At 36.3% G+C, this 13713-nt stretch overlaps 1 protein-coding gene and 1 long non-coding RNA gene across 2 annotated transcripts; one reads left to right on the top strand and one right to left on the bottom strand.

Moving 5' to 3' along the window:
- Positions 1-5013: 5013 nt before the first annotated feature.
- LOC134540303 (uncharacterized) lies at positions 5014-6120 on the bottom strand. The gene has a single exon (XM_063382962.1). It carries the CDS (start codon positions 6118-6120, stop codon positions 5014-5016), a length of 1107 nt encoding a protein of 368 aa, XP_063239032.1.
- Positions 6121-11444: 5324 nt separating this feature from the next.
- On the top strand, positions 11445-13428 carry LOC134539882 (uncharacterized). Its single transcript, XR_010076360.1, has 3 exons — positions 11445-11863; positions 11983-12074; positions 13228-13428. It is a non-coding gene; the product is annotated as an uncharacterized LOC134539882 (long non-coding RNA).
- The last annotated feature ends 285 nt before the right edge of the window (positions 13429-13713 follow it).

The raw sequence follows: 13713 nt of genomic DNA, 5'->3' as shown, positions 1-13713 counted from the left end.
TTACATTCTCGCTTCTGAAGCGTCTTCCTGCTGTACTATCAACTCGATGGTTAAGTCTGCTTTATCCTCTCAGGACTGAAACGTGTATTACTTGAAACTACAAAAACTAAAACAAACATTTTTTAAAAAAACTTCTAGTTACAGTCCACGAACATTAATAATTATTTTGATAAGGTGATCTATAGTAAAAAAAAATATGAACCTACGCATTAATAAATTGCTTTGCGTTTCAAAAATATTTATTTATTTAGTTCGGCTAGTATATTACAACCGACGGGGAAACAGGACGGATATCGTCATTTCTTTTCAAAATCAACAGTCAAGTGGAAAGAATCCAACACCCTTGAGTCACCGACACAATTCGGCCGCCTAGCCGGTGTTGTGTTCGTGTCAGTGAGCCGGGATGGTAAGTGCGACGCTCGCTGGTGTTTATAGCTGAGTATCGCCTCTAAGCGCCGCGCAGTCTTCTCGTCGTGCGCAGGACATCACACGGCTGAGATATGAAGATAAAGCTGTGTAATGCATGTCCCTCGAGTGCTTTCAAGAATATGTGCCGGGTGCAGTGGCGTAGCCAGGATTTGTGTATGGGGGGTGTTAAGAAGCATGGCCCCCACGTATTAAAGTCCCCCGGGAAAATTTGGATTGTAAGGTGTAAAATATTGCTATTCAACCAGTTTTCGGTACTTAAATTTAAATATTGTAATGGTAAAAATTTTATTAATTTTAATATGAAATTTGTTTGAGTGATGAATAAGAAATTAATTAAAGGTTTGGTGCTAAGGGGGGGGGGGGGGCTGGAACCCCTAAAACCCCCTCCCTGGCTACGCCCCTGGCCGGGTGTTTCGCGCCCAGAAATTATTCTGAAAACACACCGTGGCCTGTCAGACCTGAATCTGAATGGTGACTTTATATCAATTGTTCTAGAAATGAAATTTACTGTTCCAAGGATTGATGAAATGCCTGCTATATATGTAATGAAAAAAAAAAATAGCGAGATCTACAGACATTCCTCTATGACCTGTTGATTATGCAAAAGGTGGATATAATGTTCAATCTGTTCCTCTTCCAGTATCAGTTATGCTACTTGTAATTAATAAAGTTAGCACAGTTTCGTCGCTCTCTGTAATGAGTCGCAGAACTTAAACGCGAGATGCGCGCTATATGCGCGCCTGACGGAAAACAATCGAAACATTCCCAACTCTCCTTTGCGACGGTCTTAAATGATGCTTCAATTTTGAAAATACCAAAACAGGAGAACTGTGTGGGAACAACTGAAAAGGAAAATATTACTAACTCAACAATCCATCGTCATCATCATCATCATCATCATCATCACAAAAATCTTTGAATTGTGTTTTTTTTTTAATCTGCACAAAAATTATTTTGAAATTAACTTATTTTTTTTTTAGAAAAACTTTCTATATATGTATCATAAAAAAGAATAATACAAGTGGTACTACAAATTTTTATATCTAGTTGTAAGAAAAATAACGCATTACATGTAGTATTCAAACTTTCTAAGTAAATGAGGGAACATTACATTCACATCCGAGAGACGAAGGCAAATAACCAAGTTTTTAATATTTACAACAGTTGTTTGGTTTGACTTGAGAATATTGTCGTAGTAAATTCTGTACCCATTCATTAATGAATGTGAAATTAAACTGGTAAAATTACTTGATGATTTTAATGAAGTTACTATATCCGATATTACAGCCAAATTATTTTTCTACATAGTCTGTACTCTGTTGAAGCAATACGAGTTCTGCAGCAAATGTCAAACGCAAGGAAACGACCAGGGCCCTATTTCATAAAACTCGACAGGCGTGACATATGCGACAATTATGTCAAAATTTACAAATATGTCAATTTGTAATTACAAGTGTACGTTTCATATAAAAAGAGGTTGACAGGCAAAGAATCTTAAATAGCTACAATTAAAAACAACTGTCTCATAAACACGACCGTATGTGACAATTAATTGTAGGTCAAATTTTTTTTGAGTGATGTGGCCAAAATAATTAAACTTACATTTCAAGACAAGCTTATGTTAATTTTCATTAGTTATGTATATTTTGTACCTAATTATTCGTTTCAGTTTTTGTAATAGTGGATAAATATTTGTTGATTTAATTATAATGGAAATGTCAGTGCATGATACAAAGCAAACTCATTGATATGTATATGGCTAAAAACAAAGAAACCACTTAATGTTCAAACACATGTATCAGTTCTTGCAATACTGCAATAGCCTCTGGATCAGCTGCGTCAACATCCTCATGAGCTTCCCCAGTGTCGCCTTCTACATTTTCATTGTTTTCATATGGTTCATACACCTCTGATCCTAGGCGTTTCTCAATGTTATGCACAATTATACAAGACAACATAATGTTACATGCTGACACTGGCTGTATGCTCAGATGATTAAGGCATGGGAACTTCTCTTTTAAAATACCAAGCGAATTTTCCACCAGTCGTCTCGTAGATTTAAAGGCTCGAAGAAAACTTGTAAGAGCATTTGTCCGAGGTATTTGTACTGGGATATTTGGTGTAATAAGCCACTTTTTTAATCCATATCCACTGTCTCCCAGTAATATTGCATGTGGAAATGGTCTCCATCCATTTTCCCACTGTTGTGACAACGATGAACATCGTAGTACTCGTGCATCATGTACTGAACCGGGCCACCGAGCACTGGAATACAAAAATTCTAGGTTAGGTCCACACACTACCATTATATTGATTGAATGGTTGCCATTCCTGTCTACAAATGAGACTTCATTATCATGTGGGGCATCTATCTTGATCAATGACCCAACAACAACTCCAGCAACCCTTGGAATGTTTGCTACACTCATGAAAAGCTGTGGAATTGCTTGGCCAGATTCAGTTGGCCAGTGAACCTCTTCTCCAAGAAAGGTGTGAACCAGTAAGTGACATAACTTATTTACACATCGGTGGATAGTGGCTTTTGATAAGCCATGTGCATCTGCATTTACATGATATTGTGCTCCTGTGCCCAGCCAATGCAATGCGCACAAAAGTTGTTCTTAAACAGTAAGAGCATGATTTATTTTTGTTTCTGTCCGCAAATGTTGCCCTAACCTATTTATAATGTATTCAGCTGTTACCTTGCCAACGCGGAATTTCTCTTTGAAGACAAAGTCACTGAAATTGAAGGTTAGGTTAATCTGTGGCCTAAAAACTCTTCGAACTCGTCTTTCTCTTTCTTCATCACTCCCGCTACTGCTACTGCTGCTACTACTGTCCATTATGTCCAATCACATCAAATTAACCCAATATTTTAACACACTATTGCACTGCTGTTATTACCAATCATTAGGTGACACTTAATGGTTTACCTGTCACTTCCACTCTGACAATTCTACAAATTTGTAAAATTGTTACATACAATTTACATATCTGCGTTTCATAAAACAGTATTACCTGTCAGATGTGACACATTTGTCACATTTTTACCTGTCAGCTTTAAACTTTTATGAAACAGTTATATGTCAAATTGTCATACATTTATAAATATTTGTCGTGACATATGTGTAGACTTGTCAAATTTTATGAAACGAACATATGTCGAATTGTAAATATGTCTGACAATTCATTGTCACCTGTCACCTGTAAAATTGTAACGTTTATGAAATAGGGCCCAGACTACTACTAAATACACTGGCAACTGCTTAATATCAGAATATTTTACAATACTTGCAGTACCCACGACTAAATAGTTGCTGAAAACACTGAGACTTGGTTAATATCATAATATTTTACACTACTTGCAATATTCACGACTTAAAATAGTTGCTGAAAACACTGAGCATTGCTTAATATCATAATATTTTATACAATACTTGCAGTATTCACGACTAAATAGTCGCTGAAAACACTGAGAATTGGTTAATGTCAGGATATTTTACAATACTTGCAGTATTCACGACTAAATAGTTGCTAAAAAAAAACACTGGGCATTGCTTTAATATATGGATATTTTACATAACTGAAAACGAATTAATAGCAATATGATTCATAATAATTTTATGGGCATTCACCATTTTTCTTCTATGGCTGTCATAGAAAAACCCCAAGAATGGACAACCAATGTGAATATATAAAAACACGGATAACGAGCCAATATCAGCTGACGTCAAATGTTACATACCTAGACAGCATGAGTAGATAATTCTGTGGAAGAATTAAGTTTGAAGAAGAATAATTACAGCACATTCAACATACAACACATTCGGTTCTGCTTGCAATTTTTCTATGACAACCAGAATTATTAATAATGGCATTCGTCCACGAAATTTTTAATAATTGTTCCCCCTAACAAGAATAATTCAAAGAACAAATTGATGTGAATATGGTTAGACATAACGTATCAATGAAGTAGGCTAAATACAAAACACAGGGCCATTTATCATATTGCAACACAATTATTTAAATATTAATTATCATATGAAATATTTTTAATATTGTTCATATCTCCAATGATGAGGCTAGCATTACACATATTTGTGCTTTAACTACCGATTTATTATAATAAACGTTAAGTGTAACACTTAATATAAGATTATGAGAGCAATAACCTTTAAGTGATGATGATAAGTCTACTGAAAACAAAAAGGATCAAGTGAAATACCTGAAAAGCTTTAAAACCCTAATAAACTGTAAAAAAAATCAAGACTAATGTTGCTAAACAGTGAACTACCTTACATTTGATATTTATAAATACTAAATATGTCGAATATTAATAATTGTTTTGCCTTATAGTATATACATATATGGTTAAACTTCGTAAATTCTCTTTTTTCTCCGTTAAAATAACACCTTAATAATAGGAATGAATCTAATATCTACAGTTTTAAAGATACCTGATATAAATTAAAGCCCTCACTGCATTTTTAATAAAGTTTTAGAGTAAGGTTTTTTTTTTTTTTTTTACCTAGTAACTGCTTTCTGTGGAAATACGTTAAAGTTTTGAGTGTGCCTTTTAAAGTCTCATGGTGATGAAAATTGGATAAGGACTATCAAGTATGTGACGGTCGCGGAGAACATGGAAAACAGCTCAGGCATGTCTATAGTGAAGAAGCCGCCAGCACTAAACTCCAGTCTTCGCATACGGATCACGTCTGAGAATAGCGTGAGCTCCTTCGATGCGTCGTCGCTCATTCCTGGCTCCACAAGCAACTCTATGACAGTGTCACTCAAGGTCTGTCGCCACCGATTCGTAGCGCTGCAAGCGAAAATGACCGTCAGCGTCTGGAGAATATGGAAAACGGTCCACAGCAAGAAAGTGAAAAGTGTGGCGTATGAAATGCTGGAGTTGCCGATGTAGGCCGGCCTGAACCAAAACAACAGGATGTGCAGCAAGTTGCTGGTAGTGACTGCACAAAACGTCAGCAGGTAGAAAAAAATGGGCGTTCCGTAGACGTCGTTGACCAAAGAAGTGATATTGCACAGACTGTTGTACGCTGATCTTACAGCGGCAACCAGGGTGACGAAGCCATCGAGTTCTAGATCAACTCTCGGACCGAACAAATCGATTAGTGAACTCCTACGGTTTCGCGGACACCACAGGGAAGCGCAGCCAATGGCACGCGTGGACGAAGTGGACAACAGTCCCTCATTGGTCGTTGTCAGCACGAACGATCTTCGCAAGTAAGTATGTTTGCGAAGCTCGTCATCAAGAATTCTCAGCCGATGTTGGATGAGCATAACCATGTTCAAGTAGTTTCCCGTGAGCACCAGTATCGCGACGTTCTTCGCGTACGAACCGACGGCGTACAGATGCTGCTCCAGGGTGCCGCAGAAAGTCAAGTTCTTGGCAACGGCTGCGGTGAACATCACCACAGACGTGATTACGAAGATCGCTTTCGGGCTTTTCAGATCTCTCAAGTGGCTACCGGGCGCGATACCGAGGATTTTCTTGTCGACCGTCGAAAGCAGCTCAAAGGCGTTTCGCCTGCGCGAATTCTTCGCCCACAACGCGATGATGCCCACTTCGCTGGTGACGAGTATCGAGAATAATGTAACCAGGTAGGACACCGTGAACGTGGTCGTTGACTGCTCAACATGACTCAGCACGTACGAGTGAAAATCGAGCATGAATAAAACTGCTATAGCAACTACCACAACGAGTCTGTACACGTGTGTGTTGATGAACCACTTCAACATAGCTGTTTTGTGTGCACGCTCTCTTGGGTCTTCCATGGTGGGGAATATTCCAAGACCACTTAGGTTTGATGCCGTCCGGAGAGGCTCGAAAACAACCGTGGACTCGAGCGCAGTTGTCATTGCGTCTGTGAACATAACAGACTATATTATAAGCGCTGCAGCTATATGGAAACTTAATTCATACATTGTGCAATAGCCTTATAGTAAAATATGCAAAGCCAACAGTTAATGTCACAATAGTAATTTGGATTACATTTTCAAACGACCGGTAAAACGTAAATGTTTCTAACTCAAATTTTTTGCATTTTTATTTGGGTTTGAGAACCATCTGACGTTGTATAAATTATCACATGTACTTTGATGTTATGACCTCTATAAACAAAATTTGGTATTTACTGTGGCATGCATTGGTTTCAGCAATAATTTTGCTCGTAATAACATAGCCATTATCTCAGCAAAATGGTTTCACCGCGTATAGATACTCACCAGTGTCCATATCAGCAAGTCGCCGGGTTACCAACTGTAGGAGTAACGTCTGTGTTGCCATATTTCCGTTTAGAATATTGACGTGCCATCAGAAATGTTGATATTTCCTTTCGCACTCGCTGAACAGTCCTTTCATTCTTATCTAGCACAATGCGTGTTCATTCGTCCAACATGTCACTCCACAAGACTTAAAATCAATATTTATTTCAAGTGTTATCCTTTATGACCTGCTGAGTTCTTTAAATTCTTCGATTGACATAGTTTCTGCCGAAAATAATATTTATGATTCAGACTTAGGTATGACAAAATGATTTAGTTTCAAAGTATCCAGGGGTGTTAAATATATGTATAAAAGCATTTAGAACATTTTTATATTTAACTTAGGAGGTATAATAATTTAAACTGTTTTTATATGAAGGGAGCTAAACCGATTTTTTTCCCCTTCAGATTTTACCCATTGAAGATCTCGGACCGAGATTTTCCAGTTTAATATTTTAAGTAGGTACCTAACGGTCTGGAAGCATCATTTTGTGAAAAATATGTCAGGAACACACACAAACACATAAGCAGTTACTAATTTTTGAGTTTAATATTGTTTTGTTTTTTGTCTAGGGACCATTAAATCAAAAACCATGCTGTAAATTTGCGGAAGTCACACCATGGGAGTATTTATCTGAAGGCCTCCTCCGAGCTCATTTTCGTCTCCTTCAAATATAACCAACAATAGGATCGTTGAAGGAAATGCGCTGGTAAAATCGAGGAAGAGATTCGGTGTGATTTCAGGAAACCTCGTCCAACAGAAATAAAGTTGGCTGGGCTGCAGGGGCATACAATGCAGGGTTTCATTTCTGTAATGAATGAGGGTAGCCTTTTTTTTGGGGGGGGGGGGGCGGAAGACTGCAATACTGGAAAACTAACATAATGGAAGTATTCCGCCTGGCCTCTTTGAAAAAGGCGAAAAATTACCATAACGGAAAACTGCCATAACGAAACGGAATTCTGCCATTTTTTCTTACACCCTCCATGGAATGAGTACAGCAACATTGCTCTCGAAGTAGTGTATAGAATACTCGGTTGGTAGCGCTGTCAACTCTTTAGCTGTTTCTCAGGTTAACTTTAAAGCCTACAGATAACGCTTCTGACTGTCATAGTTTCAACCGCATAGATCGCGCACTAGTAAAAAAAAAAACGTTTCCAAAAAGGTGTTATAGGGAGCAGCACTGTATTATTATTTGTTTTGACGAAGGTGACGGAAAAGTACCATAACTTAAAAAGAACAAAGAGTAATTATGCCAAAATTTCTTATACGTTCTACGGAATGAGGAAAATGACCTTGCAATGTAACTAGTTTTATAGAATTTACATTTTTCCACACTGGAATAATTAAAATATTTGTAGATAATTATTTAATGAGTGCAAATCCAGTGCAAATATTTAAGGGTTTTCTTATGTAATGTGATAGAACACTCACAGATTATCCATATTAAATTATTTCAAGTCTACAAAATATATTTTAAGATGCTGAAATACGAGGAAAATATTTTTGTGTAGTGTAGAAGGCACAGATCAAGCAGCACAGGCGCTTTAGGGGAGACATAGGCTCATACATCGAATGTTGGTGGACTTTGCACAGGCTTGCAGGTCTTTAAGTATTTTTTATATCAGGAAATAAAAAATATTACAATGCGTAGCATATTATTCTGTTTCATTAAAACTGTCAGATAAAATTTAAATTCAGTTTATTGTTCCTTACATCACTTATAAACGAATTATGACACATACATTAAAAATAGGTACCATATAACAAACAAAAACCCATTAACACAAGACATACACTGATACATATCAATAACTTTACGACAAAACACGATACAAGAGCACACACAGATAGATAGAGTTCATATTAACTAATTGGTTACTTTGGTTTTCACAAAAATCTTAAACAGAAACTAAAAAAGTGTATGCAAAATAAATATGTAGATTATAAAAGTTTTAAATAATTTTTGATTAAGTTTTTTACCAACGAATGTTTCTAGATTATTCACAAAGAGTTATAATTTTTTACACATTTTATAGTTACTAATGGTTTTAAAAGTGTCACTAATTCAAAAATTGCAAGTTTGAAATCTGAATCCAAACCGAGACATTATGATTGAAGCATCAAAAATTGTAATAAAATGTATATAATTAAAAGTGCACCACTGTTTGAACGTCTAATAAATAGAAAATGCAAATAGTTTTAAATATGAATGTAGCATATTCAAAATAATTTAAATTCCTGAAATTTTCAATTCTATTGTAATTAAAAGTGGTTGATGCAGAGAAATTTATAAATTTAATAAGATCTTTATGTGTTGCTAATAGAATTATCTACATGTTGGTGGGGGAAAAAAAGCTTGGCATCCAATATAACTCGAAGGTATTAAAAGAGGACACAACGTTTAATGTTTACTAAAGGTTATACAATAAATGCTATCGTAATTCAGATACGTTTGTTAACTTGAAAATCAGATCTGGACAGCTTTAATATCTTGCTGAATAGTTTCACAAACATATTACCCAATTTTTTTTTTCATCGGCATCTTTTCTTGATCAATTCTGATTACAGTTGGAATATGATTTATTAAATATTAAAGAGTAGTTGATATAACTACTACTTTGCGAAACACCTAATACCATTAAACTGAATTTGCAAATTTGCCTGAAAAGCGTCTATTTGTAAAATAATTAAAACAAATATATAGGTACCACGCATTGCTTGACAAGGCCTAAAATTGATAATTTTTTATTCATGAGATTGTGTTGGAAAGTATCAAAGCCTTTGCTATTGTTGAAATAAATAGAATGTTTTTTTTTATGTCTGGATGTTATATTAATATATATATATATATATATATAACATACGCGTGTGTGTGTGTTAAAGACGATATTCCTGATTGAAAACTATGTGGTTTTTCAGAAATACGTAATTATTTTAGGAATAATTTTTTTTTTCGCCAAAAACTTCTAAAATACTACATAACAAAAGTATTGGTCAACAGCTTGTGACTAAAATTTAACTGTCAATAATATTTCAAGAAAATATATACCGATAAATGGTTGAACACACAACATCGGTATACAACCACTAACTGACTTATACACACTTAATTAAAATATTTTATGTTCAAAAGCAAAATTTTTTAAAGGTTTGTTTGAGCTTTATTTATAACATGTTGGAATGATAATGCTACAGTTTCTAAAATCTAAAACACTACAAAAAATATTTTTGCAAAACTCCGTTCCCCCGGAGAAACCCCCGGAATGGCCACCGCATGGGGAGCCCAAGAAAAGAAACGGGCTCCCCATTTGGAAGCCACCTGGAAGGTTTTTTTCTGTTCCACCCACCGTTTCTTTGGTAGCCTGACTTGTTGCAAGGGATTGTATTCCTACCAGAGAAAATGCCACCATTTTATCTGGGCAATCCGCCTTGGAGGAGCCGGGGCGCGAACCCGGGTCCTACAAGTCACAAGGCAGGCGCTCTACCCCAGAACCAGAGTGGTAGAGCGGGTACTTGCAGTCTTCTTAACACTGACATGGTGTTATTCCACGAGTTTACTGTAGTTTCGTGTGTAATTAACACGTGCAGTAACATCTAACCTCGTTAACGAACAAATTTATGTGTACTTATGATGTTCGTTCAGCATGAATTATGTAATTTCATAACAGTGAAATATAATTTGTATAACTGGTCTGGCGATTTTTTAGTTAATTTACTGCAAACAAACTTACAGTCCCGCTGTACAATAATTATATAGAAATACAGACTAGTAAAAAAAATATGTAAGAGCTTGCATTTTCGATGGTAAAGTTCTTTTGAAATAAATTTTAGATATTAAAATAGTGTGTTTAGTTAAAAGTGTGTATGCTTACAAGCATGAAGTTATTGTACAAACATTTTATTTATTTGGTTTTAAAGCCACAGAAAAGTTAACTTTTGGCTTTCTTTTGTGTTACCGTGTTTAATATGAGCAGCTAATAATGGAAAGGTATTCAAACAACTGTTTGCAAATAGGCGTTTTCAATATCTTAAATTAAGTATTAAATATATGATAGTGTTGGAGATGTCAAATTAAAAATTACATTTTGCTTTGTGCCATATTTTTTGAATATTAAGCGCCCCATGCTTTTTTCTCATTTATACTAGTATTGCTTATATAATATTGTCATAAATTTAATTTTAAAATTATTTTTTACTTTTTAGTTTGATAATCTTTAAAAGCATGTTTCTTTAGTTTTTTAAACTATATTTATTTTTAACTTTTTAGTTTGATATTCTTTAAAAGCATGTTTTTTAGTTTTTTAAACTATATTTTTAACTTTTTAGTTTGATATGTTTTAAAAGCATGTTTTTTTAGTTTTTTAAACTATATTTATGTATAATTATCATAGGGAAATGAGTTACCGACACTACCTATTACCATCTGAGATAACTATTTGGAGTTGCAACGTCACAAAGAAATGGTAAAGTCTCTACGAATCATTTGCAGTTAGATGTATGGATATAATATTAGAATTTACCGGGGAAAAAAAACATTTTTTTTTTCGGCGTGGCCGGGAGTAGAACCCACGATCTTTGAATCCGAAAGCTGACGTCACAGAAGTCGCGCGCCTTAGGGCGGGTACAGACTAGAACATTTCAACGGACAGAACATTGTTCGCGAACATGTTTGCAACCAATGTGGACGGGAAAACGAACATTTCCCCGTACCAAAAAATGTTCGGTTGTTTGTTCGGTTGCGATCCGATATTTGTCGGTTTTTGCCCGTCACATCAAAGGATGTTCGCCGTGGCTCGGATAACAGTCTGGACGTCGCTGCGAACACTTCCTGCGAACATTCAGTTGTCGACGTGGAGCGGTGTTGTCTTCACGGAGTTAGTAGCGGTGCGTGACTCTTTTGTTATATGAGAATGGAGTGGTCCAAGGAAGATCAAATAAAACTGATAGATTTGTATAAACAACAAACAGTGATATGGGACCCAAACAATGTTAATCATTTCAACAAAATTAGAAAACAAGACGCGTGGGAAGAAATCGGGGCCGAAATGGACAGAGATGTGGACGAATGTAAGAAGAAAATGGAGAGTTTGCTATCAGCATTAAGAAGGGAGAGGAAGAAAATGAAAGACACTGCTGGAACTGGAAAAGGTGGGTTCATTTCAGTTTTATTTTGTAAAGTGGATTCTTTTAAAACATTAGTACATTTTGATTACGTAAACAAAATTTTAAGTCGCACAAATTGTTCTACAAACAGTAATTTGTTACAGGAACTGACGAAATGTACAGAAGTTCCTGGTTCGCTTTCGAAAGTCTACGTTTCTTGCTGGACAAAAATAAACCAAGAAAGACAATTTCGACGGTAAGTACAAGTTGCTTGGTACCAAACGTTCATACTAAGCATATTCATCTTGCCACGTTACTTTCCCTTCTCGTGTAAAATACTCCGCCAACTCTTCCCTTACGTCAAGTACCGCATTCTTTGATCTGCGGGGAACCCTTGTAACTGGCAACAACGAACCCATATCTGTACCATCATCCCTCCAACGCCCGTGTATTACGTCTCCCGCTTCTTCATTATCAAATGTTCCCGGGGGTGTGTAAACTGTAGCAGATTCTGGTCTTTTTCTCAAGAAATTGTGAAGCAAGGCAACAGTCATTACAACTCGCTCAGCATTTTGTGGTTCTAAGAGAAGAGGTTTCCTCAGCACGCGAAAAACTGAAGATGCAATGCCGAACACGTTTTCCACAACCCTGCGAGTACTGCACAACCTGTAGTTAAAAATCCGTTCCTTTGTCCCTTTACGATGATAACCAGCATATACCTTCATAAGGTTGCCCGACAAAGGAAATGCTTCATCCCCAATAAAAAAATATGGGATATCTGTGTTTCTGTTCCTCAATGGGGCGGCGGGAGGAAGATGCAATGAGTTCGATGCAATCCTTTTGCCCAGCTCAGAATTTGCAAATACGCCACCATCCGATATTCGGCCTTGGCATCCCACATCTACAAATAAGAAATTGTAATTGGCATCTACCAAAGCAAAAAGTACTATACTGAAAAATCCTTTGTAGTTTATGTACTCGCTTCCACTATTCATAGGTGACTGTAATACAACGTGTTTACCGTCGAGCGCGCCTACACAATGTGGGAAATGCCACTTGCTTTCAAATTCTCTTGCTACTGCCGCCCATTCTTCTTCAGTAGTAGGAATCTGTAACAGATATATTCAGAACCACATGTAACGACCGGTTGTTATAATTCTCCTTTGACATTTATCCCATTTATTTCATTTACATGTTTATGTTTCTGCCTAACTCAGTGGCAACTAGTCCAATGAAGGGGACGCAGAAACATTATTATACACACGTATTTGACTTGAAATTTTGCAAAATGCAAGAATTACTGTTGTGTGGTGTAATAACAATTTAAACGATGTAGCTATAAAACCAGTGAAACATTATTTGGCTCAAACGATAATTTATTTATAATTACTTATTATGACATTTTTCAGATGCGAGTAGAAAGCGAAGAGAGAGACGTAGAATGTGGTGCAGTTGGAGAATCAGCACAGGAAACTGTACCGAAAAAGAAGAAGCAGCGAGTCGAAGATGCACGTCTGGACAAAGCCTTTCATATATTGTCGTCCACCGCGAGTCAGCTTAACGATGAGTGCCAACATTTTGGAAATTTGGTCGCATCTAAGTTGAGACAGTACAACCAGTGGCGAGGCGTGAGGTTTACATGAGGGGAAGCAATAACTCCGTTCACACCAAAACATGATGAGGTTGGGGGGGGGGGTTGGGGGCCCTCCGCCGGGAAAATATGGATTTCAAGGTACAAAATGGTGCTATTTAAGTAGTTTTCTTAACTGAACATTGACTATTCCACAGGTAGAAAAATTGACATTTTTTTTAAATACATTATTTTTGAAAAATAATGATTGACTTACATTATTCTGATAGTAAAATACCTACTCTACATTACTTATATACTAAGT

This window comes from Bacillus rossius, chromosome 16 (genome assembly GCF_032445375.1).
Source record: "Bacillus rossius redtenbacheri isolate Brsri chromosome 16, Brsri_v3, whole genome shotgun sequence".
Taxonomy (NCBI): domain Eukaryota; kingdom Metazoa; phylum Arthropoda; class Insecta; order Phasmatodea; family Bacillidae; genus Bacillus; species Bacillus rossius.
Note: the sequence above shows the minus strand (reverse complement) of the source record. Positions and strands in the feature narration are given on the sequence as shown.

Coding starts and splice junctions, on each gene's coding strand:
- LOC134540303 (XM_063382962.1), bottom strand. CDS start 6,120: ATGCTCGATTTTCACTCGTACGTGCTGAGTCATGTTGAGCAGTCAACG.